At 42.1% G+C, this 26,524-nt stretch overlaps 1 protein-coding gene across 1 annotated transcript; it reads left to right on the forward strand.

The window, feature by feature from the left end:
- Window positions 1–8,738: 8,738 nt before the first annotated feature.
- On the forward strand, window positions 8,739–17,029 carry RHOA (ras homolog family member A). The gene is made up of 4 exons (XM_060240069.1): window positions 8,739–8,927; window positions 10,783–10,903; window positions 11,656–11,786; window positions 15,783–17,029. The coding sequence occupies exons 1-4, from the start codon at window positions 8,772–8,774 to the stop codon at window positions 15,954–15,956; spliced, it is 582 nt and encodes a 193-aa protein (XP_060096052.1). The 5' UTR covers window positions 8,739–8,771; the 3' UTR covers window positions 15,957–17,029.
- The last annotated feature ends 9,495 nt before the right edge of the window (window positions 17,030–26,524 follow it).

Raw genomic sequence — 26,524 nt, forward strand, 5'->3', positions numbered from 1 at the left:
AGTCCGACAGATCGAATAAGCCAGACAGGGACTCTAAGCCCAATAAGGCCTGACTGGACTTCCATTCCCGTTGGGGGTCGCCTTCTTCATTTCCAGCAGATCTGGGCGACTTCACTAGCCAACTCTTGGACTTTAGAAATTGTCTCCCAGGGATACGCCATAGAGTTTCGAAGAACCCCTCCAAATCGTTTTCTTGTATCCCCTCTTCGTTCAGACCCAACCAGGAGAGACATCACTTTCAAGGCAATTCATCACCTATTGGAGTGCGCAGCGATAGAACCAGTTCCACAGAATCAGAGATGTCAAGGTGTCTATTCGATTTTTTTTACGGTTCCCAAGAAAAACGGGGACTGGAGAGCAATCCTGGAATTGAAATTTCTGAACAGGGCCATCAAACTCCGTCACTTTCGTATGGAGTCCCTCAAATCCATAACGGAAGCTCTCCATCATCAGGACTACATGACATCTTTAGATTTGACAGAAGCATATCTGCACATACCAATTCTTCTGGCACATCGCAAGTTTCTGCGTTTCTGCGTGAACGGGTCGCACTTCCAATTCAGGGCTCTACCATTCGGCCTGGCAACAGCACCCAGGGTGTTCACCAAAGTACTGGTGAACATAATAGCTCTGCTCAGACAACAGGGGATACATGTACACCCGTATCTCGACGACCTGTTAATAAGGTCATCGTCCATGAGGAGTGCCCTACAAGATGTACAACACACCATCAGTTGTCTGCAACAACACGGCTTTATAGTCAACCTCTCCAAGAGTCATTTGCGCCCGACTCAGAGGCTGGAACATCTGGGCATGGTCATAGACACGAACCGGAATGCCCTCTTCCTACCAGAGGACAAGGTGCCGAGAACCAAGACTATGGTAAATCAGGTGATCAAGGAAAGTTCATCATCCCTCCAGTCCCTGGCAAGACTCATGGGTCTGTTGGTCTCGAATCTCGAGGCGGTCCAGTGGGGACGATTCCATACCAGGTCATTGCAGATGTTTTTACGACCTTACCAGCTCCAGATTATGGAAAAGCGTACCCTGTCTCTGACAGTACCTCTAGAAGTGAAGAAGAGTCTAAGATGGTGGACAATAGATACCAACCTACGACAAGGGAAGATCTTCTGGGTGGAGAAGGAGATGCAGATCTTCTCAGACGTCAGCCTTTCAGGTTGGGGGGCGACCCTTGACGAGAAGCCCACGCAGGGTCAGTGGTCCACCAGGGAAGCAAAGCTCCCGATCAACCTATTGGAGCTCCGGGCCATTCGATTAGCACTACTCCACTTCCAGGACCAGATCATCAGTCAACATGTCTTAATCCGGACAGACAACATAGCGGCCAAAGCATATTTGAACAACCAAGGGGGATCCAGGTCCTCAGCTCTGTACAAGGAGGCCGTGAAGTTGTTCAGCTGGGCGGAAGACCATGTGAAATCAATCAGAGCAGAGCACATTCAGGGAATCTGCAACATCAAGGCGGACTGGCTCAGCAGAGAGAGCATTCAATCCGGGGAGTGGTCGCTCAACAAATTGTTGTTTCAGAAAATAGTGGATCACTGCGGTCTACTGATCCTGGACCTCTTTGCATCAGGTCAAAATCACCAGCTTCCAAGGTTCTTCACAAGATTCTTCCACAGCTAGGCAGAGTCCACAGATGCTCTAACATCCCCGTGGCCTCAAGGTCTTCTTTACGCCTTTCCTCCGATACCTGTCATTCCAAAACTGCTCAGAAGAGTCAAGCTTCTGAGAGCCGAGATTTTGCTGGTTGCTCCCTGGTGGCCGCGACGTCCATGGTTCTCCTCAATTCACCAGATGTCGACAACGGAACCACTCCACCTGCCTATGTGGCCAGACGCGCTATTACAGGGACCGGTGTGGCACCCGCATCCCGACTGGCTGCGATTGACCGCGTGGAGGTTGAGAGGAGATCGTTGCTAGATCTGGGATATTCAACAGAAGTAGCTAGCACTATCTTAGCATCCAGAAAAGACTCCACCACACGTATATATAACGCCTCATGGAAAGCCTTCCACAGATGGTGTCGAAGAAAGGGGGTGGACCCTTTACAGCCTTCTATTCCGAAGATCTTGCAATTCCTCCAGGATGGCTTACGCACAGGTCTTAAACCGGCCACCCTTAGACGTCAGCTGGCAGCACTTTCATCAGTACTTCACCAGGTGGAGGGGTACAAGTTGTCAGCTCACCCTCATATTCGCCGTTTCCTAAGAGGAGCCTCACTAACATCTCCTCCTCAATCTCATCGTTTTCCTACGTGGCGACTAAATCCAGTGCTGTCAGCCTTAACCAACCCCCCATTCGAGCCTTTAATGTCGGTTCCTTTGAGGATGCTGCGTATGAAGGTCATCTTTCTGGTGGCAATAACATCGGCCAGAAGGGTTTCCGAACTCGGGGCTCTATCCGTCAAGTGGGAACTATGTGTATTTCACAAAGATAAGGTGGTCCTCTACACAGACCCCACCTTCCAGCCGAAGGTTTCCTCTAAATTTCATAAAAACCAGGAAATCAACTTACCATCGTTTTGCCCGAATCCCAAACATCACAAGGAGAAGGTATGGCATACACTGGATGTGCGTAGAGCACTAAAGATCTATCTGGCCAGAACTGAACAGATTCGTCAGTCAGAGTCTATGTTCATCAAAGTGCCCGAGGGGATTACCGCTCATTCAACAAGAAGCGCAGCAACCAACGCCGCACTTGAGAAGAACGCTTCGGTCGAAGAAGTTTGCAAAGCAGCCACGTGGTCATCTGTCTCCACATTTGTCAGACATTACAAGATCAACACTTATGCCTCTGCGGACGCAGCCTTTGGCAGACGGATATTGCAGCACGTGCTGCCCGATTAGGGCGATCCCTCCCTGACTAACACTGCTCTGGGAGCACCCAAGATGTCCTCCGCCTCTTAGGGAGAACGACCCTTGGCACTTACCGTGAGGGGTCCTTCTCCTAAGAGGATAGGAGGACATCTTGCCCTCCCGTCTATCGCCCTATCTGTGGAATGTTATATCTCTTTTCCTTCTGGCTAGCACCAAATTTCCAATGTTTATTAGGTCAAATACTATGACCTGTCCTTTTCTCTTTATACCAGTTGTTTTTTCACAGCAATATCTTTCGGATTAAAGTTGCAGTTTTTGATGTTTATATATAGGTTAAGTTATTCATACTGCTGCTCGGAGTCACCCGAACTGAGCAAGAGGGTGGTTCCCACAGCAACAGGAAGAGGAAGTTTTTTGATCCTGCCTCCCTGATTGGACGGTGGGAAACACCCAAGATGTCCTCCTATCCTCTTAGGAGAAGGACCCCTCATGGTAAGTGCCAAGGGTCGGTTAAGGTGATATGATTTAGTATATTGAGATAAATAAGTTCAGGATGTTCTAACAATGTCCTGAAGGAAAGCTAGAAGACCAAATTATAAATAGAGATATAGAGATGTTTGGTCTTCTAGCTGAAGGAAAGCTAGAAGACCAAATTATAAATAGAGATAAAGAGATGTTATTAGATTTTATGTAAGTTCTATAGTGCAAGTTCCTAAAACGGACGGTACCTTAATTGTTTTTTCTCAATAGCTTGAGGCACCGACGGAGGTCAAAGAAAAGAGGTGGGGGAAGTGAGGGGGGAAAAAAAGAAAATGTGTAATGATAAGGATTGAAATATTGCTTTTTTTCTTTTTTATTATTTGAAATACATTTCAATATATTGCAAAAAATTAATAAATTTGGTTAACACAAAAAAAGAATGGCCTTGGGTCAGCCATAGCTCTGGCAGACGTTGTCCTTGAAAGGGCAGCTGTTGTGAAAGTCCTCTCAGCCCCACCAACCTCGCAGGGTGTCTGTTGTGGGGGAAGAAGATAAAGGAGATTGTGAGCCGCTCTGAGATTCGGAGTGGAGGGCGGAATATAAATCCAATATCATCATCATCTCCCTAAATTTCTATTTTTCTGGGAATGAGAGCAGGCTCTTATGGCTTCAAAACCTCCAGACATTTATTTATTTATTTGATTTATATCCCGCCCTCCCCACCGAGGTGGGCTCAGAGCGGCTTACAACATAAAATCGAAGAACAATAAAATTAGTAAATATTAAAAGTACATATTCAATAATAATTTACAGTAATTAAAACAATTAAAACAGAAAAAACAGAAACAGTCTATTAATTTGGTGCTATTCTGATGGTGACAGCCTTCCTCCGCAGTTCTTAAATGCCAGTCAGTTGTATGCCAACCGAAAGAGGACAGTCTTGCAGGCCTTGAAGAACTGCCCAAGGTTCCGCAAGGCCCTCACTTCATCTGGTAGCTGGTTCCACCAGCAGGGGGCTGTGATTGAAAAGGCCCTATCTCTGGTTGATTTCAGTCGGGCCTCTTTCGAATGCTGCTGATAGGTCTAACAGCATCAGTACTGCCGAGCCGCCTCGATCCAGGTGCCGCTGGAGGTCATCCACCAGGGCGACCAGCACTGTCTCCACCTCATGGCCTGGGCGAAAGCCGGACTGGTGGGGGTCTAGAACGGAAGCGTCCTCCAGAAAGCTCTGTAACTGCAGCGCCACTGCCCTCTCAATAATTTTACCCAAGAAGGGTAAATTCGAGACCGGCCAGTAAAGTGCCAATTCGGCCGGATCTAGTGTTGATTTTTTCAGGAGGGGGCGGACCACAGCCTCCTTAAAAGGTGTTGGGAAACGCCCTTCCATAAGGGATCTATTCTCGATATCCTGTATAGGATATTGGAGCTCCCTCTGGCAAGCTTTAATAAGCCAGGAGGAGCAAGGGTCCAGATCACAAGTTGTAGGGCGTGCAGTAGAGAGGATCCTGTCAACTTCCTCTAAGCTTGAGTACTGAAGCAATCCAGAGCAAAACCAGAAGTCAGGCACGGGGCCTTGAGTTCACGTACTGTCTCCAATTTGGTGGGAAGGTCGTGGCAGAGCGACAAGATCTTATCTGCAAAGAAATTCGTAAAGGCCTCACAGCCGATCTCCGATTCCTTAGAATTTGGCCTGCCTTGTGGCAGCGTTGTAAGGATCCAAATTGTATTGAACAATTGTGCCGGACGCGAAATTGCAGATGCAGTCTTGGCGCAAAGTGCATTTTCTTTGTGGCTTTGACTGCCATCTCATAGGACCTCATAAACTCTCGAGTATGCCGCCATTGCCTCTCTAGTAGTCTGAGTCCTCGCTTCATCTGCTGTAATTCCAGGTTATACCATGGTGCCAGCTTTGAATGAGGGCGCAGAAGACACCGATGTGCGATCTCATCGATGGCTCTGGAAAGTCTGTCAATATCAAGACTCCATCAGGTCATCTAGGGAATCGCCAGGAGCCCAGGGATCCCATAGAGCCACCTGGAACCATTCCGGGTCCATCTGGCTCTGCGGGCGAGCTAAAATATGCTCACTGCCTAAACGGGCTTGGGGTGGGACATCCACATGAGCCTTGAGGGCATAGTGGTCCGACCATGGCACTGCTTCAGCAGTAATGCCGTCCACTAAAACTCCCCCCGCAAAGATCAAGTCTAACATGTGCCCTGCCTGGTGAGTGGGCGTTGTAACAATTTGGGAGAGTCCCAGTGTCGCCATGGATGACACTAGATCCATCGCCTGGCTGGAGGTCATGTCATCAACATGAACATTGAAGTCACCTATGATCAAAAGCGTTGGGTACTCCAATGCCCAGCCCATTACGGCCTCCATCAGGGATGGTAAGGTGCCAGCTGGTGCATTAGGTGGACGGTACACCGGCCAACCCCTCCCCAGTGTCCCACGCCAGATCGGCACATTCAGTGCCCTTAATCTCTGGGGCCGGGAGAGCCCAAAAGGAATAGAGCCTCTCTTATGAATAGAGCCACCCCTCCCCCTGCCCACTAGTCCATGACTGGTGAAAGACTGAGTATCCTGGGGGGGGGGGCATCTGGGAGAGAGCTACAGTCTCCCCATCGCGCACCCAGGTCTCAGTCATGCAAGCCAGGTCCACATCCTGCTCAAGCAAGAACTCCCGAAGGATTGAGGTCTTATTGTTTATGGACCTGGCATTGCATAACACCAGTGACAGAGGCAAGTAATTCAACCTGGTCCCACTACCTGCCACTATCGGGATGGGATGCAGACTGGAAGGGGGCCAAGCACTATCATGTCTTGGCCTCCTTCCCTTATAATTCTGTCTGTTCCCACCATCATACCTTCCCCTCCCCAAGAGTACTGGAATCCCCAGGCCGGTCATCCCTTGCCAGTCTCCGCCACAGCCTCAGACCAGTTGTAGATAATATCTAGAGCTATCCATATACGTGGGAATGTCCTCTTAATTTGTCCTTGACTGTACTGAATGGCTAAGGAGTATGCCTAATGCAGCTAACAGCTCTTTTAAACAGTTCTTTTATACAGTCACAACCAGTAGCTGTCTTGGTCTGCACTTGGAACCAAGATTGTTCTGAAGGATATACTTCTGCTGTGTTGCTAAGCATTCCCTGTAGCTCAGTTATGTCTAGGTCTGATACTATATGAAATTCTGGTAACTGTTATGGTAATACCATGATAAATGAGCACCATGGTTCTCTGGTCTTAACCTATGAATCAGTATGATTGTTAATGGTATCAACTGGTATATCAGGTCATTTGGGGAAACTTGTCTTAAAGCAATCATGACTAGATTTTTCCTGTGGTCAACAGCTTTGTTATATGAACATATGAAACTGCCTTATACTGAATCAGACCCTTGGTCAATCAAAGTCAGTATTGTCTTCTCAGACTGGCAGCGGCTCTCCAGGGTCTCAAGCTGAGGTTTTGCACACCTATTTGCCTGGACCCTTTTTTGGAGATGCCGGGGATTGAACCTGGGACCTTCTGCTTCCCAAGCAGATGCTCTACCACTGAGCCACTGTCCCTCCCATAGTGAGCCTTCTGTATGTATCTCTGCCCTGTAAAGATCTTCAGGTCAAATTTGTGTGTCAAAGATTAAGGAAATGTTTTAAAATATGGTTATACCTTGCATAGGATTGTTATGGACAGAAGGAAGTATTTCTAACAAATAGAAGCAGGCTACTCCTTATATTTAGACAGATTTATTGCTTCATGACTGTGTTTGAGAACTTTATCCTGTACAATGAAGCAGCTAAATGAGGCTGCTCAGTAGCAAATAAAAAGCCATTGTCTTTGGGTGGGGATGAGAGGAACAAATGTATCTGCTGTTATCAAGCAGGACCCGAGGGGATTACTGACACACATGTACAAGGAAATAAAATTGCGAAGTCTTTCTCAAGAGAGACCTCAGGGTTTCAGCTTCATATTCTTAAAGTGCATTATGAATAAGAATCTAAAGTGCAATGTGAGTGTCACGTTATTCCTTCTCATGCCATGGCTCCTTATTTGTTTGAGTCAGACTTTGCCACATTGATCCATGTGATGGTCACCTTCAGATTGGACTACTTCAATTCACCCTATGAATTCATCCTTGAAAATGCTTCAGAGACTGTAGGTGGTCCAGAATGCAGTTGCTAGGTTGCTGACCAGAACATCATGGTCAGTTCATATTACTCCAGTTCTGTGGCAGCTGCACTGGCTGCCAATTAGTCTCCAGATCCAATTCAAGTTGTTGATGTTAACCTTTAAATCCCTTAATGGTTTGGATTTGGAATCCTCATGCCTACAGAACTGCCTCTCTTGCCACAAACCCCCCCCCCCCCCCCCCCGTTCCCTTTGTTCACATCTGGGCCCTCCTGCAAGTGCCTGCCCCCAGGATGGCTTGATTAGTTGTCACCAGCGGAAGGGCTTTTCAGTTCTGGCCCCTACCCAGTGAAATGCACTCTTGGATGTCACCTGTGCCCTGCTGGACTTATTTAGTTTCTACAGAACATACAAGGCCAAATTATTAGGTTGACCACATTTTGGTTGTTTTTATTGGTGGTATGGGTGCTATCCACATATTTTAATTTTGTAATGTTAATATTTTATATTTGCTTGTATGTTGTTTTTACCTTATTATATGGTTTTAATGTTGTGAGTCACCACAAGTCCTTTTTGATGAGTGGCGATTAAAATCTAATAAATAAATACATGGGTGCCTAACAGTGAGGATTGGGCAGACCTTTCCAGAGCTAGCCAAGTCACTCTTCAGTTATAATTTGGGGGAAGGTAGTAAACAAAGACTTTGTGTTTAAAGTATCTTTTATATCCTGGTTTGGCGACCAGTGCTGCCAATTCCTGTTGTCCTTCCCCTTTCTTTGGCCATAACACAGGACAAACTTGGCTGGTTTAGAAAGCATTTTCCCATTCTTGTAGATAAAGGTTGGGAGGGGCTTTACAAAGCTAGCCAAGCTCCTTTTATTATAGTCAGGGAGTGGGAGTAAACAAGAATTGTCTGGAGCTCTAGCAGCCAAGCTAATAGAAATGGAAGGCAAGGTGTTCTACCACTGCTGCTATGGGTATCTGTTAGGTCAAAAGTTTGGCCCTCTGTTTTAAATTTGACTCTTCTGACTTGGGAGTAATGGTACTACAAAGAGGTAGTGTTTAGTGGTTTAATGTTCTTTCCCTCACCTTCCAGTATTCATGTGTGTAGCTGTGTTGGTCTGAAGTAGCAGAACAAGTCCAATAGCACCTTTAGAAAAACCTTCAAAGTGTAAGTTTTTGTGTGCATGCACACTTCTTAGTTTGGTCTTAAAGATGCCACTGGACTTGAACTTTGTTCTGCTGCCTCAGAATTCAGTGAGCCTCATTGTCATGGTATAGCAGAGATTCTTGTGCTAATCAGATTGTTTCTCTTTTGCAGTTATGGCAGCCATTCGGAAAAAGCTGGTTATAGTGGGTGATGGTGCCTGTGGCAAGACTTGTCTTCTCATTGTATTTAGTAAAGACCAGTTTCCTGAAGTTTATGTCCCCACAGTATTTGAAAACTATGTAGCAGATATTGAAGTTGATGGGAAGCAGGTGAGTGAACTTGTTACTACAGCACTGGGTTTTTTCTATAGTATCTGAAAGTTAGCGTGTGAAAGTAAGATTGCCTGTTTTAAATTTTTGTATTTCTTATCCCAGAAGCTTTAGTTTGCAGTCTTAAATATACAAAGAAAATGTTTCCCATGAAACCAGTAGACTGACATGAGGAAATGTTACAAACTAGGTGATTACATTTGATCTTTATGTTCTTATATTGTTGCTAACCCAGAGATCCAAAGGAAGTTCTGCTCATGGAATAGGAATTTCTTGCTTCTCCTGTCCTGTTACAGCCTCCTTTGCCTCCTAAAAAGCAGATTCTGAGGGTCAGGGGAATCTTAGAAAACAGTATTTTAGGAAGTGCATGTGTAAACAGTAGTACCTTCTACTTGTGGAAGTGGGGGGTTGATTCCAGCTCTGTATAAACAGCACTCTCACTAAACTGAAGCTCTGAAAAACTGAACATTAACATTATCTGCCCTTATCATTGGGATGAAATCATATAAAATTAAAGAGAACCAAGATACTTATTCTGTTGTGAGGGGCTACATTGTATTTTGCTAAAGTAAATGGTAGTAAGATTTTTTTAAAAAAATGTAGTTTATGTAATCATCACAGAGTGCTTTTGCATTTCAGTATTTCACATTGGTAGAAATGTTCTAGTAAACTATAATAGTGAGTAGAATAACTTCCAAAAAAATCTGTTGTCAGGTTCAAGGGGTAGAAATTGTTAGATTAATTAATAACTTGGTTTTAGTCTGTTTTCTTTAAAAATACCCTTCAAATTTAAGACCCTGGACACTTGACTTTGCTGTTCGGCTTTTCTGCTTTCAAAATGGTGATTGTGTGCATATGAATTATTTTAAATGATATTTCTACTAATCACATGATCTATATCAGGATGCCAGTGGCCCTAAATATTGTAAAAGATTTTGAGGAATTGATTAAACTGATTTTTCCGATTGAAAGTTAGAAGCTTTGGAAAGCAGATTTATGGGGTTGCTTATAGTTTCTTTGGTTCTATGTTTAGGTGTATAATGCCATTTATACCCTGCCATTTACCAGAATGACACACACAGTTTTACAAAACAGTTAAACAAAGGTTCTCTAAATTTAAAGAAAAAATATTAAATTGCAGTGATCCCAAATCATTATTTTTCTCTGCAGTGCTGTTTGAGTATTGGGAAGGAGGGCAGACACAAAGCTAAAAAGTACCCACTTCAGATTTTTGGTGCTGTAGCAAGCATGGGATTGAGGAGGGAAAATAACACTGCCCTCCATCACTGAGTAACTTGGCTGTAGTTGTCAACATTCACTGAGGCACAGCTTCTCAACTGAGCTGAAGTTTATAAGAAAGCTATTTATCTTCTGCTGTGTAGTGCTCCCAGAGGACATAGCTGACTGTCTTTAACCTAGCCCTTCAATAATCCTGTTGCTGCCATGGCTGGTGTATAATTCAGTATTAAAACCACCAAACAACAATTTACTACAGTTCTTTGGAAGAAAATTTACTTGATGTTTTTGAAGCAGCCCAGTTATGACAGGTTTAAACTTGTTCCTTCTACTGTACTAAACAAATAGGCTCTAAGGAGACAAATAAAAGTGAATTTCAGACTCTTGAAAGAGGATATTCTAAGAGCTTGCTCCTGTACTGAAAAGACCCTGCTCCATCCCACAGCTATTCTTGCCATTGCCAAAAATGGCATACAAAGCAGGACCCTTTCTAAAATAATTCATAAACAAAGAAGACTTATGAGGAAGAACCTATTTCAGACCAAGATCTTTCAGAATATCTTGACCAAATTTGTGTGTGCTCAATACAGATGCCTTATTGCCCTTGTCCTTCCTGCAGGTGGAGTTGGCCTTATGGGATACAGCAGGACAAGAAGACTATGATCGACTTAGGCCGCTTTCATACCCAGACACCGATGTTATACTTATGTGTTTTTCAATTGATAGCCCTGATAGTTTAGGTAAGTAGATCCAATTTAAATCTGTACCATGTTCCCTGCTGTGTTGTCTACCAAATTTACAGGAAGCCGCAACTTCAGAAGACATGCTTTTTCAATGGAAATACTAGTTTTCTTTTGGGACAGAACACAGTTCTTTTTATGAAAAATAGGAAATTTTAAAGGTCCACTGCCTTTGACAACCAGTGTGTATGTACCTTACTGAGTATATTCATATAGTCACACTAAACCCTTTGTCATGGAGCCAGCCTTTTCCTGAAGGTGATGGAGATAAAAGGTCTAGGAGATAATTCTGCATTTTTAGAACTAGAACTTAGAATATTTGTAAGCATACAGAATATGAAACAACACTTTATCCTCCTCTTAAAGGTGTCATGTGATTGTGGAGGCACGGTGGCTCAGTGGTAGAGCATCTGCTTGGGAAGCAGAAGGTCCCAGGTTCAATCCCTGGCATCTCCAAAAAAGGGTCCAGGCAAATAGGTGTGAAAAACCTCAGCTTGAGACCCTGGAGAGCCACTGCCAGTCTGAGAAGACAATACTAACTTTGATGGACCAAAGGTCTGATTCAGTATAACGCAGCTTCAGATGTGAGGGATATGGAACAAGGGGAAATTGTTCCTCTATTCAAAACTAGAGAACTCTTCTTGATATTGGAATATTAACAAGTTTCTAGATTCTGTTGCTATAATATATTATGGCTTTTTGAAAAGTCTTGATTGAAAGTTGGAGCATGATTTAATTTTATTGTACTTTAGAGAACATTCCAGAGAAGTGGACACCAGAGGTAAAACATTTTTGCCCCAACGTACCCATCATCCTGGTAGGCAATAAGAAGGATTTGAGAAATGATGAACACACAAGACGGGAACTGGCCAAAATGAAGCAGGCAAGTCTTGTACATACTACTTTTTGTCTAGTGAATAATCTTCATTCTTGTAGTAATAATTATGTATTATGGTCTTTTGACCAATATAAATTTCATTCTTCTAATAAGAAAATACATACACAGGGTTTGTGTAAAAGTAAAATTGCAGTGCTTTACCATCTGCCTTATTAAGTGTGTGGATTTTTGTAAGCCGCACTTACTATGGCCAGATCATGAATGGGTGCTTTTTATTTTATTCATCTTAGACAGCTGTTTATTTCTGGAGTTTTCCTTGCTGATCTTTATTAGAAACTAGATTTATTGTCATGATAAGGATTTAACAGCCTTTAGAAGGGAGTCTTCTAAAGGAACTTGGTCACCAAAATCATTAACATAGATTTCTCTCATTCATTACATAGAACACTGGTCCATTTAATGTATCCACATTTGTATCTGAAAGACTTCAGAAATAGACATGTCTATAAAAAGGAAAATTGACATGTCTTTACAGTAGTAAAGGAGCCCCATGGTGCAGTGGTAAGCTGCAGTACTGCAGTCCAAGCTCTGCTCATGACCAGTGTTCCCTCTAAGCTGAGTTAGTGTGAGTTAGCTCACAGATTTTTAGCCTCCAACTCACACATTTTTGTCTTCACTCAGGAAGAATGACCCCAGAGCACACTAATTTATGCAGTAGCTCACAATATTAATGCCAGCAGCTCACAAAGTAGAATTTTTGCTCACCAGACTCTGCAGCTTAGAGGGAACCATTGCTCATGACCTGAGTTTGATCCCAGCAGAAGCTGGGTTCAGGTAGCTTGCTCAAGGTTGACTCAGCCTTCTATCCTTCTGAGGTTGGTAAAATGATTACCCAGATTTCGGAGGTAGATGACTGGGGAAGGCAATGGCAAACCACCCTGTAAAAAGTCTGTCATGAAATGTTGTGATGCGACGTCACTCCAGAGTCAGAAACAACTGGTGCTTGCACAGAGGACTACCTTTTCTTTTTTTTACAGTAGTAAACAGATTCTTTCAAGTTTGTGCTGTATGTAAAATTGTATTTCAGTTTTTTTCAATTAATAGGTGGCACATTCTACCAGCGGTTCAGTATCTGCACTGGTTTTCCTTTCTGTGCTGGTTTGAAACCTGAGAGGTTTCAAAACCTGTTTTAGTGCTCTTTGTCCATGTACACTGTACACGTAGCATAATGACGTACAGAGCCTTACTTCAAGCTGTACTGTTTTAGGATTCTTCAGGATCTCAAATCAACAGAAGAATGTCTTTGGAATTAAAACCTGAAATTCTCTTAGTTTTGGAATCATGAAGAATAAGATCGATTATGGTAGAATTTTAACATTTGTTAGCTGCGTATATCTTATCTCTGGGTGGAATAACTACAAATCAGATAAAGAGATTTTTAACTCACTGGTCTTGCCTTGAGTCAGAAAGACTGGCTAGCAGTGTTTCCCAGGTTACAGTGCTTGTGATTCATGGTGAGCTTATATTAGCTGTTTACTGCTCAGCTTCACAACTGAAGTACACTAGGAAAAAGAATAAAGTTCTTTCCTTTTAAATGATTGCTTTGCTCTAGAAATTCATAGCATTCCAAAAATTGCAGTTTTGTAATATGTTAAAATGCAAAAATACAAAGATTAAAATATTTTTAACATGGTTTTCTTTTCTGCAATTACCTCATTCTGTATATTTCCAGATTTTTTTAAAAAACAAGATGTGTATAGTTGCTTGTCACACTGAAAGTTTTAGAAGTCTGCATTCAAGGTCATGTCCTGTGAGCTGAGATTATTGCTTATAAATATAATCTGTTCTGTACTTTATACCATTCTCTTGCTGTTCTTGTGAACTTTTAAAGTTAAAAAAAAACAGTGTTTCACCCTTTAACAACATGTTGAAGCCTTTTCCAAATTATCCTTCAGTGCTGTGTTTTCAAATACATTGCTCTAACCTTACTAATGAAACAGTGGCTCTTAAAAGATCAGCATAGTAAAAGCCCATATAGTGAAACCCTTGTAATCTGTGTTGAAACATCTAGTTGAATTTTCTCCATAATACAGGACCTTGAAGAGATAATCTCTCTGCAGCTGCATCTTGTCAGGAAATAGGTAGAGAATGCAAGAGAAGTTTGGGCTGACTTTCCTAATTAGAAACAGGAAATAGATTTAGCAGCTTTCTGTTGTTTTTGACAACTCAGAACAATGACAGTGACAAGGCAGCAGTGCAGATGTTTTTAAGGACTGGCTGTTTATCCCTACTCTGTTTCTCATGCATTTCCTTCCTCTTCTTCCCTTGCCACCACACCCTATCTGTCATAGCATCCTGCTATTTGGCTCCTGCTGGCTCCACATCACAATCTTAGAACTTTTGGGGATTTTAGAACTTTTGGTTGGAAAAAGCTGATTTTTTTTCCCTTCTCCCCAGTAATGGAAAACTGGGTAAGCAGTGTACTGTGGTATAGCAACTGCCACTGTCTCCTGGCTTAAAAGTAACTTTGTATGCTAACCACAGTGGTACAGTTGCTACCAAAGAAGAGGCTTCCATTGGGGATTGGTATCATGTAGAACTTATATAATCAGCCCCACATCATTTTAGGGCTTGCTGTGGAAAGGAGTAGTTGATTAGTACTAAACAGCACCTTAAAATGTATTTTAAATTGTTATTTTATCATTTTAAATTATAATTGTAATTTTTTTAATTGAGTGTCAGCCACCCTGAGTCCGCTTGCAGAGGGGGCAGGAGATAAGACTGACGTAATAAATAAATAATGCATAAATAGAATTATAGCATAATAAAAAGTTGACTTTTTGGAATTGAAATAGTCATAGGGAATAATAAACCAGTTCCTTTTAGCCTCCATGTTGGGATCTCTGACTGCATTCACATATTGTTGTTGAAAGGGAAGTATGATATTTCCTAAGTAACTCTCATCATCTTTGAAGATAACTATGTACCTGGAAAAAAAATAGATCATGGCATTTCAGTCTTCCAAGTGGATATTACAGACTGGGCAGACAGCATTGACTCTACATGGAAATTTGCAGGGCTTGCTTGTCATGGGGAAGCTTGGTAGGCAATATGTTCAGTATCTAACACATTATAATATGGCGAAATTAGACTTTCCCACTACAGTTTAACTTCTATCTTTGAACTTACAGTATCCATTCAAATCGTTAATGTAAATCACAAACATAATACTCCTGTAACAACTGCACAGCAGCATCGGCAGTAAATTCCATAAATGTAGTAGTGACTAGTAGGGAAAAGCTTGGTTCAAGGCTCATGAACCAGGTGGCCCCAAACCAAACCCCCCAAGTAAAAATGCTTCCCAAACTGAACCAGCTCAAGTACCCTTGGGCAACAGACTCATATAACTTCTGGCTGCCCCTAATGCACCCCCGTTACCTGGAAGTGACATGAGCACATCAAGCGACACATTCGCATCACTTCCAGATGACACAGGCATGTTGCGGTGGTGCACAATTCCACCTGGAAGTGGCATGCATATGTCAGGGGCCAAACACCTGAACTGAGCAGAAGCTCAGTGAGTGTTCAGGGAAGACACCTTTTCCAAACCACATTTTGGGGTTTGCAAACCAGGCAATGCCCATGCCGAACTTTGGCTCAGGTTTGCATCTTTGGCCATATATAGTAACAAGCTCTCCCTATTGTTTCTATGTTTTCCATTATTCTTCCATAAATAAAGGGTTTTATTATTTTATCTTCAATGTGACATTGAGAAACAGAATGTTGGTTTAAAATTCAAACTGCTTGTGGTGGTTGTTGCTCACACACTCCTATCAAACCTACTGGCTGCGTACTAATGTTAAGTGTTCACCCTTCAATTACAGGAGGACTCCCTTGACTAAAAGTCTATTGCTAAAAACTTGTTCTGATCATATTTGTAGCAGAATAAGCTGCTTGTATCTGAACAGAGAAGGTGAAAAAAATTAACCTGTTTGATTTCCTGTTCAGCTGTGTTAATTAGCTATTCTTGTGTTTGTACAGGAACCAGTCAAACCTGAAGAGGGCAGGGATATGGCAAACCGCATTGGTGCTTTTGGATACATGGAGTGCAGTGCAAAGACCAAAGACGGTGTGAGGGAAGTTTTTGAAATGGCCACTAGAGCTGCTTTACAAGCCCGGCGTGGCAAGAAAAAATCTGGGTGCCTTCTCTTGTAAAGCACAGCCATGGGAAGACGGCTGAAGCAGCGCCCTACACTCAATACATTTTTGAAGTGCTGTTTATTAATCTTAGTGTATTATTACCAGCCTTTTTTCATTTATCTATAATTTACTTAAGAGATTTAAAATCGAGTCTTGCTACCAGTATTTAGAAGCCAACCATGATTTTTTTTATAATGGTCTGCATCAAGTACATCTGTGCACACAAGGGTTAACTTCAACATTCCTTTAACAAGTCTTTCTCTGCACTTGCAGGATATGCCAGGCGCTAATTCAAAACAATTCTCTAACTTCTTGCTTTTTTAGAAATCGGAAAAAAGCTGGTAACACTGAGAATTGGGCTGTAACTACTTCATAACTAACATGTTCTAGCCTATTCAGGTACAGCAGACATGGCTGCTGATGAGGCCCTGTGTAACTTCAGTGTTTTCACAAAGAGGAGAGTTTGATTTTTCCCCCTGCCCCCTGCTCCAAGGATCTGAAGTATAAAATGATAGTTGAAAAATGTGATCACTCTGAAATGACCAAAGTCCCATCCAGCTATGGAAAGTGACAGTTCTGTGGTTTCATGTTAGTTACCTTATAGTTACTGTGTAATTAGTGCCACTTAAATGTATGTTACCAAAAATAAATCTATATACCCCAGCCTAGATGTAGTATTTTTTGTATAATTGGATTTCCTAATACTGTTGCTTGTAACTTCTGCGTAAGGTGTTCTGGGTTTTTTAAGAGTGTATTTACAAATAAAATCAAATGGAGAGTGATGCCCACTCTTCTCACATTTGTAATTGTCCAGCTCATTTGTATTACTTAACCATACCCAGAAAGCTCATCTTATACCTCTTCCAGGAGCAAGGGAAATGCAGCTATTACCTTGACTGTAAGGGGACGTTTCAGAAGCTTTAAGTTAACCCCTGTTGGATCCAGCTCCAGTCTGAAAATGGAAGCTCTTGCTTACCATCTGCTGGCCAAATTCCCATCCTGTGAACTTCTTGCTGTTCTGCAGCAAACTAAACTCTCTTCTGTATTTCCTGTTTCCAACAACTAATAGAATAAAGGCAGTTTTCTAAGTTCCCTGTATTCTGGTGTTTGTGTTCCTCACTGTGCAGAATTCTGAGACTATAAACCTGCTCTAAGGCTTGAGAACAGCAAGTCCATTTCAGTATATCTGTCCACAGCAGAGTTCCAGCAGTGATAATTGCAGAGTGAAAAGGCCCAGCTGTTAAATGCAGAAAAACAAGTCACTCACTGTGTCTTAAGTGGCTGACCTTTTGGCTAAAAGAAAAAGTTCAATGCCCCCAGCACAACAGCTTGCTCTTCTTTGCAAGATATCTAGCAAACAAATGAAAAGATCCATGTTTATAGCACAAAAAACCAATAACCACAACACAGTTTCAATGAAGCAGTCATATGTACCAAACAAAGGCATGATCATGTCACATATTTATCAGTTTGTTTTTGAGAATCAAGCTCAGTTACACATATGAACCAGGATTTGTATTAATATACCTATAATTAGAAATGTTAGGTTTACATTTTAGGAAGTGGATTTTAGAGGTTGTATTGATAAGGTGCCTGTTGGCATAACTCAAAGCAATTTGCAGATGCTCGATACAAGGTGTACTGTTAGCCAGTCTTATTGGGCATTCCAGTCTAATAGAACAAGATTGCCAATATCCAGCATATACATAATAGGATTTTTGAACAGGTAAAAGTAAAGTTCAGCTGTCTATTATTCTGATGTATAATGACCCAGTTTCTCCATAATAATACATTTCACCAGCTTGCACATTTTATGTTTTGTATAGTTCTAAGCTGTCAGTTGCACAACCACCTTCTTGTATGTGAAGAAATTTAGCTGATAATGGTCCACCAGGCAAGTAGGTACTAATGGCAATGTTTTTTCAGGCATGCAGCACCCTAAATATTGCCTTTTAGCCATTCCACAAACAGTGGGGAAAGGGCTGGTCTAACTGGTTGAGCAGTATAGAAGATGATGATACTGGATTTATATCCCACCTTTCACTCTGAATCTCAGAGCACCTAACACTCTCCTTTACCTTGCTCCCCTACAGCAGATACCCTGTGAGGAAGGTGGGGCTGAGAGAGCTCTCACAGAAGTTGCCCGTTCAAAGCCAGCTCTGTGAGAGCTGTGACTGACCCAAGGCCATTCCAGCAGCTGCAAGTGAGGAATCAAATCCAGTTCTCCCAGATAAGAGTCCATGCACTTAACCACTACACCAAACTGGCTCTGATCATGGTGGATATTGGCTTCAGATTGAAGCACTAAAAAAAGAGGAACACTCTGAAATCAAAAGGACAGTTATCAAGCTATTTAAAAGTATTAGTGCATATTTACGGATGCATAATATTTCTGCTCTGGTAATTTTTAAGTGTTTGCAAAGAGGCAGTTGTTTACTACCAGTGTATCTTATTGGATGCATCACTCAATAGCCATGTGCTTTGCCGTGTGATTAAGTGCTATCTTGTCCTTTCCTATCTTACACCACATTGGGGTTTCCAGTGACACAGCATCATAACTCCACCTCCTAATGTAGCCTGTCACTCCTGTGGCAGAAAGATGTGATCACCCAAATAGCTTGGTGTGAAGACTGCATGCTTTTTTGTCTTCTGCAGGCTTAATTCAAGCCAACATGTCAGTCAAAGGCAGAAACAAAAAGATATTCTAAACTAATTAGGCGTAGGCCAAAGGAAGTAACTGTACCCCATATTGCATGTCTCACAGCCACTAAGACAGCTAACGATTTAAAACAACACATCTTAAAAACTATTAAAATGGAATGTAATGGAAATGGACTAAAAGCAAACAAAAATACATTATTCAAACAAAACCAAGTTAAACCTACAAGAAAATAAAATACATATAAAAGCAATTTTGAAATGGCTGGAAGGAAGCAGTACTGAAAGGAATGTCTCACAAAAGAAGTTTTCACCTGCTGGTGGAAGACTGCAGCGGAAGGAGACACACGAGTCTCTCTGGAGTGAGAGTTCCAACATTTCAGTGCTGTTACTGAGACATCCCCTCCCAGGTTGCAACCTGCCTAATCTCAAGATGGGGTGCCCAAACCAAGGCTTTCAGAAGATGACAATAGAGTCCAGGTAGGTTCATAAGGGAGTAGGTAGTGCTTCACATCTTCCCCTGCCATATGAGGGAAAGGGAAATGGTTTTGTCACATTTCACTCTCTGCTTTCAACACCTCATGACCCCTTGACCCTCCTGTTTTTTCCAAATCTGCATAAAAGGCTCCTCTAATTATTGCACCTGGAGAAGCAGGCCCCAGTCCATGAAAACTTATCCTGGAATCGTTATTAGTCTTTAAGGAGTCACCAGACTCCTTAACTATTATTTGTGCCAGTAAAAAAGGCTAAGTTGTTGCATAGAAAGTGAACCTTACTTTTTTGATGATTAAGAATTAATGTAAATAGTTCCTCTGGGATTTTTAGGATTTCTCATCCTATATCTGAGAACTGCTAATAGAGGAACTATCACACTATATAGTATTTAGCACTTTAATGTCCTGTGTTGAGAGTCACCTAATAGAATTTACCATTATGGAGACACTATATTATACCTCTCCCCTATCATTTCCTCTTTGCCTTCCCTGGCAACCCCCATAGCCTCTTCCTGTTTCTGCTTTCTTTCTTCTTTCCCACCCACCAGCCAATGTACCTTTATCTGCTTCTGCATGTTCAGCTTTCCCTTCTTCACCCCTGGCAGCTGCTCCCTGGGTAGACTGGCCATTACAGCCATCTGGTGGGCCAATGGCATGCTTGGGCTGCTCCAACCTAGGGTAGAAAAGCTGTGTGCAGCCTGGGAAGGTGATGCCTGGTCCAGGCAAGCCATGCACAACCAGGATAAATGTCACATGACCCAAGGAAAGTGATGCCTGGCCCAAGTTAAATGTACATGAATACACCTAGCAGAGCTGGGCACGGCATGCAGATGGATGTTCCTGGGCTTGGCAGAGACACAAGAAGTGCAGAGCTGGCTTCCTCTCCCTTCTCTTCTTTGTGAGAGTAGGCACAGAAAAGGAAAAGAGCCCTTGTTGAGGGCTGTTTTTTCCTCTTCAGTCTGCCCCCATGCTTGGCACTATGAAACAGGCTCAGGGCCAAGCACTGTTTATGATGGCCTTCAGCACTGGGGGCTGATCCCAGTTACAGATTGGTCACCTGGGCTGGGTCGGGTCAGACCCAGTAGTGTAGTGGCTGCTGCTGATACTGGGCTGGGCATAGTGGCTTTGGCTGCTGGGCTGCACCTAGTAAAAGAACAGTGGCAGCACAATATATGAAATACAAAAATACAAAATATTGTGCACAAACACTCTTAACTGGTGTATATAAAGTTCTATTATAATGAAATGAACAGCCCCCAACAGTGGGCATACATTCATACAGTATAAATAGAAAACAACAGTCTCAAAACAATACTCCAAGGAGGACCCCACACAGTCACAGAGTTTTCCAAAATGAGTGCAAAGACTCAAAAATAATAATGTTCCGCAGGAGTCCCTCCTTTGTTTGTTGACTTCTGAAGGACAAATTCTAACCTTCACGCAAACCCCGGATTTGATTGCGTTCCACTGTTCCTGCAGCTTCCTCGTAAGTCAAACTGAAAACTCCAGCCAAGTTCTTTCTCAAACGCCCATTTAGGTACCTTAATTTGCGGCTCCACTGTTGGGGAGCTGTTCATTTCATTATAATAGAACTTTATATACACCAGTTAAGAGTGTTTGTTTGTGCACAATATTTTGTATTTTTGGGCTGCACCTAGTGGCATGCTGGATGCTACCACAGGGCCTGCTTCCTTCTCCTCCCCACCCACCAGCCAACCTACTTTTATCTGCTCCCATTACTTCCTCCTTCCCTATACCTAACAGCCTCTCCCTGGTGAAAGCCTGGCTGGGCTGTGCAGTGGTCACCATTGTACCTGACCTGGCAGTACACAGCATGGTGGACACTGCTGGGCCAGGCCAAGTTGTGCAGATAATGAATTTCCATTAGTGTTCAGCATGTCCATTGCGAGTTGGGAAAGTGTATTTGTTTTTTCAATGGAAAAATTGGAAATTTCAGAAAACACTCAGAAAACTTATAGTAAATATTTTCTCTTTCAGAATGAGTGAAATGCTTTTAAGAAAATAATATTTTGACCCACCACCTTGTCGGCATGGGGAGAGCCTTACGATGGCTCTCCTTCCTCCAGGGTTGGGGACAGAGAATGGTGCTAGGGAAAAGAGGGTCTCCCAGTAATTCTCGCTAGATTGTGGGGTCCCTGAGGGAGTGATTCTCTCCTCAATGTTATTTAACATCTATATGTGCCCTCTCGCCCAGCTGATCCAGGAGTTTAGGACCCAAAATTTGGGATTCTGTCAACCATGCTCTGATTGTTAGCCAAATGTCCTGCATAGAGTTTCCCAGCGACTGACAGGAGACTAATAGGCCTATAATTCCCTGGTAATTGACAGTCACCTTTTAAAAAAATTGGCACCAGTATTGCATTTGTCCAAGCATTGGGCATAATCCCTGTCCTGTCAATTTCAGTAAACAAAGCAGCTAAAAACTGAGTCCACCTTTCTGGGAATGCCTTGAACAATTCAGAAGGGATTGTGTCAGACGCAGGAGCCTTGCCAGGCTTCAGATGTTTGATAAGAGATTCTACCTCCTCAGCCTGAACTGAGGGCCAGTCAGAGCAATCAACCAGGTTGAAAACTAGGTCCTCTGCAAGGCTTACTCTATCCTTATAGAAAATCGACAGAAAATAATCATGCCACTTATTACAGAAGATAGGGCTGTTCACAGTCATTTTCTTATCAAATGAATCTGAAACCAGGGCACAGAACTTCTTGGAGTCATTTTTTATAGTGGCCTGAAGCAGCTGATCCCAGCAGTTTTGTATAAAAGCTCTTTGTGTATTACAAAAGGTCTGTGTGGCGGAATTTATTTTGAGTTGGCCCTCTTTATGATCTTAAGCATACCCTTTATGAAGTTGGCTACAAGAACTCTTTCTGAAAGCAGCCATGCTCTTACGAAATGAGCACTAAGCTCTTCAAACACCTTAGAAGCCTCTATATTTCTCTATGATTTTTGGCTACAGTTATGAACTTGGCCACCAGAGTTGTAAGCTATTCAGTACTATCATGCATTCATATTGCGAACAGGGCAGCAGAATAGAAAAAAAACCTAGGGTAAAGTTGAGAGTCTTCTGGGGACAGGAATCTCCCTATATGGTAAGGTCCATATTTGGCAGGAAGCAGGAAGCAAGATGGCTACTAACTGGGTGAAAGGCCAACGTGAGCTGGGGACAAGTCAGGCTCTGTTTACATTTGGCTGTAAAAATTGTTTGCAGTAAGTGACCCAGTAGATCTGATATGAGATCGTTGGAGCCTTTATAAGCTGTGAATTTTTGGGCCCAAGTTGTTGATCTGCAGTAAAGGTTTGGTACACTGTCACTGTGTCAGATCATGCCAAGCTAATTGGAACTTAAGGACTCTTGGGTTGCTCTGCAGAGACAGTTTCTCTGCTGGACAACCAAAGAGGAGAAACAGCCTTTGTGATTTTATCTTCTGTTTGGGGCCTCAAATATAGAGCATAGCTCTGCTAGAATGGGACGGGACTTAGATTTTAAATGGGAAAATGTAGAACAATAGGTTAAAGTCCCTGTTGCTTTTGGGACTTCTAGTTTTCAGAATGCTCTCTGCTTTATTGTATTTTATGCTTTATGCTTGATTGAATTCTAACTGTGTAGCTGTTTCTGTTTTGTTTTCTATCCATATATTTTAAGCCTTCTATCTAATGTAGAAACTGAAATGTACTAAGTTTATCTGTTTTAAAGATTATTAACTTTCTAGAAGTTAAAAGTACAGGGTAAGGGGAAATAGAAATTAAAGTTATACATCAGTTTTAGTCTGCATGTAAAGTACTTTCATGAGATACAAGTCTGCATCAACTATATTTTCTAAAATACATAAATTGTCACATATTTTTTCTTTTAGCTTTACATCATCAACATTTTGAAATTTTATATTGTAAATCTTATTAAAATATCAATTCAATTTGACATTTCCAACAAAAGCAATCTTATAATATGAAATACAGGAAAAAGAAGATATAAGATCACACTAGAGAATCTTAAGAGTCTTGAGTATCTAACCAAGTATAGAATTTCAACCAACATTTTCTTGCTTCTTCCTTAGATCTCCCAGTCAACAGCTGGAATAAGTAGTCCAGCTGCGCTGTTTCCAGAATTTTCCCCACCAAGTCCATTCTTGTGGGAATTTCCTGAAGTTTCCATCTCTGTGCCAACAAAATCCTGGCTGATGTGTTGATATGCACCAACAAATGTCTCATCTCTTTGGAATAGTCCTCAAAGCATATATTCAATAAAAAATAGTTCTGGTTTGAATTGAATCTGTGTCTTCATAATCTTCTGTAGTAATTTGTGAACCATTTTCCAATAGTCCTTCACCATCCCACATGTCCACCACATATGTTAAAAAGAGCCCACCTGTTTAGTACATTTCCAACATTTGTTAGACATATTAGTAAACATCTTACACAACTTCTGCGGAGTCATGAACCATCTGTAAAACATCTTATACAAATTTTCTTTAAAAGTTACTGACCTGGTTAATTTAATATTGAATTTCCACAGTCTCTCCCATTCTTCTAACTTAATATTGTAACCCAAATTTTTCACCCATGGAACCATACAATCTTTTACTACCTCATCTTGCATCTTCATCTGTAGTAGGTATGCATATAATTTAGAGATTAACTTTTCTTGAGGGCCTAGAAAGATTTGTCAAATGGATATTGTTTTGTGTTGAAGCCTGTCGTCTTGTCTTTGGCATACCTAGATTCAACTTGCATTCTCGACCACCAACTCATTCTAATGTCCATTTTTTCTAACTCTTCTCTGGTTTTCAGTTGATTATCTTTTCCCAACAGATCATCATATCTATAACTCTGATTGGGTTTTAAAAGATTTGAATGGCTAAATGCTTCCACTGGGGATACCCATCTTGGGATTTTCTGGTAGATTCTTGTTTTTAACCATGACCATGTATGATATAAAGATTTTCTGAACCAATGATTTTAAAAATAAGAATGTCCTTCAAGTCTTTGGTACCATAAGTATGCATGCCAGCCCAAATTAAGATCATGTCCCTCTAACAGCAATTGTCTCTTGTCATTCAACAATATCCAGTCTCTTACCCATAAGAGCACAGAAGCTTTATAGTACAGTTGCCGGTCTGGAAGGCCCATACCTGCTCTCAATTTAGAATCTTGCAGTATCTTTAATTTAATTCTTGGTTTTTTACCTAGCCAAATATATTTAGAGACCATCTTATTCAAATCTTGAAAAAAACCTACTGTTTAAAAATACTGGGATAGTTTGAAATAGATGTAATAGTCTTGGCAGGATATTCATCTTTATTGAGGCTATCCTTCCCATTAAGTATAGATTCAGATCATGCCATTTTTCCAAGTCTTTTTTAATTTCTTTAATTTATCATAATTGTCCATTTTCAAACTGCTGCATTTGTTTGAGATAAATACACAGATATTTGATGCTTTTCTCATACAAAAACCCTGATTTTTGTTGAAGAGGTTGAGTTTGTTCTATCATCATATTCTTTGCCAAAAAATTTGTTTTATGGTAGTTAATCTTCAGTCCTGCCCAGTAACCAAACCGAGTGATCTTGTCAATTGAGTCTATTGGAAGTTCTGTACCTGAGCCGCAGGGGGGGTTAGATTTGGGAATCCAGCTCCCAGTCCTGCGTGGGACTTCATTGATGCTGTTGCCCAGGGTTCAGAGCCTAGGAGCGAAACTGGATGCCTTCCTATCAATGGATGCCCAGGTTACAGCAGTTGCCAACTCATCCTTTTTTCATCTTCAGCAGGTTCAGCAACTGGTCCTTTACCTTTCAACTTGCAACTTAGCTACAGTGATCCTGGTCACTGCCAGATTAGACTACTATGACTCACTCTAAACGGGTCTTCCCTTGCACCTGATCTGGAAGCTGCAGCTAGTGCAAAATTAGACAGCCCACTTGCTGTCTGCGATGTCTCTGCAGCCAGTGCTGTGCGAGTTGCACTGGCTGCCAATAAAGCTCCGGATTCATTTCAAGGTGTTGGTTTTAACCTTTAAAGCCCTGAGCAGCCATAAGGGCCATAAGAGCAGCCTCTCCCCTTATGACCCCCAAAGGGCCTTATGTTTGGTCCACCAACATCTACTGCAGGCCTGTAGCTAAGGGAGGGAGGTGGGAGGGGCCAGGCTGCTCTATTTAAAAGCCCCTTCCCTATGTAGGGCCCCTCCATTGGAGGGCCTCCAGGACCCACGGAAAAGGGAGGAAGAGAGAGCACATAAGAGAGTGCAAAATGAGAGAGTGACAGCGAAAGTGAGAGAGACAGTGCAAGAACAAGAGAGCAGCAGAGAGAGAGAGAGCGACAGCAAGAGAGTGGCAGAGCGGCAGCGAGAGAGAACGGGAGAGTGGCAGAGACGGGAGGCAGTGAGGGGGAGAGTGGCAGAGAGAGGAGGGGGAGAGCAGGACAGTGGCAGAGAGAGAGAAGAGGCAGTGAAGGGAAGAGAGTGCGTGCAAGATGAGAGAGCGACAGCAAAAGCAAGAGTGACAGCAAGAGAGAGCAGCAGCGAGGGAGAGAAGGGGACAGTGTGTTACACCTCAACTAACTTTTTATTGGGAAATATTAATATTTCTTAGCTCAAAATGGTAAGTGTACGAGAGGTGAGGTGAACAGGATCTCTGTCTATGTCTATGGAGATAGACCACTGAAAATCCTTTGCTTAATAATGGGTTTTATTATAGGTATAGGGTTCAAATAGTTACATCTTAATTCAATAATTTCAAGCATACAAGAGGAATACAAGAGGTTAGCTGAATAGGTATGGATGGGGGAAGGTGATACAATACCTAGATCTTGCAGGGTAGGCTCAGTCAGAGGAAATGCAAGGCCTCTGGAGGGAAATTTCTCTTGAGAAGAAGGTGGGGGGGTGAGGGTAGGAGGGATGGCTTTCCTTTTTTCTCTCGATCCTGCTCCTACCTGACAGGTGGGGTTGCCTGTTTTCTAGGGTAAATTACGTCACATCAAGCAATTCAATTACCCAATGAGGGGGCAGAGTGTCACACCAATGGAAAATCAGTGTCATATGTGGAATATCCAATCAGAGATCATTTGTATCATACATCCATACCCCAACATAGGAATTTTAATTACACTGGCCCAATGACTTTTTATGGCCCTGTTTTCCCAAACTGACTCCTTTGAAGCTCCCAAAAAGTGATAGATTTCTCCCTTAGTGTCAAACATGGATAGGTATCCACCAAGTATTCAAGAGACTGGTTGACTTTGATGGCCTTAGCAGTTAATTTAAAAAACCCAGAAACTTTGTTAAAAGTCAAAATTGTGAGATCAGTTTGCAGTTATACCACACATTCACAACAAGATGAGCACTTAACCTTTAACCTTTGTGTTTCTGCTGTCTTGCCCTGAAGAATACCAGAACATACATACACACACACATATAT

Source organism: Heteronotia binoei, chromosome 5 (genome assembly GCF_032191835.1).
Source record: "Heteronotia binoei isolate CCM8104 ecotype False Entrance Well chromosome 5, APGP_CSIRO_Hbin_v1, whole genome shotgun sequence".
Classification (NCBI taxonomy): domain Eukaryota; kingdom Metazoa; phylum Chordata; class Lepidosauria; order Squamata; family Gekkonidae; genus Heteronotia; species Heteronotia binoei.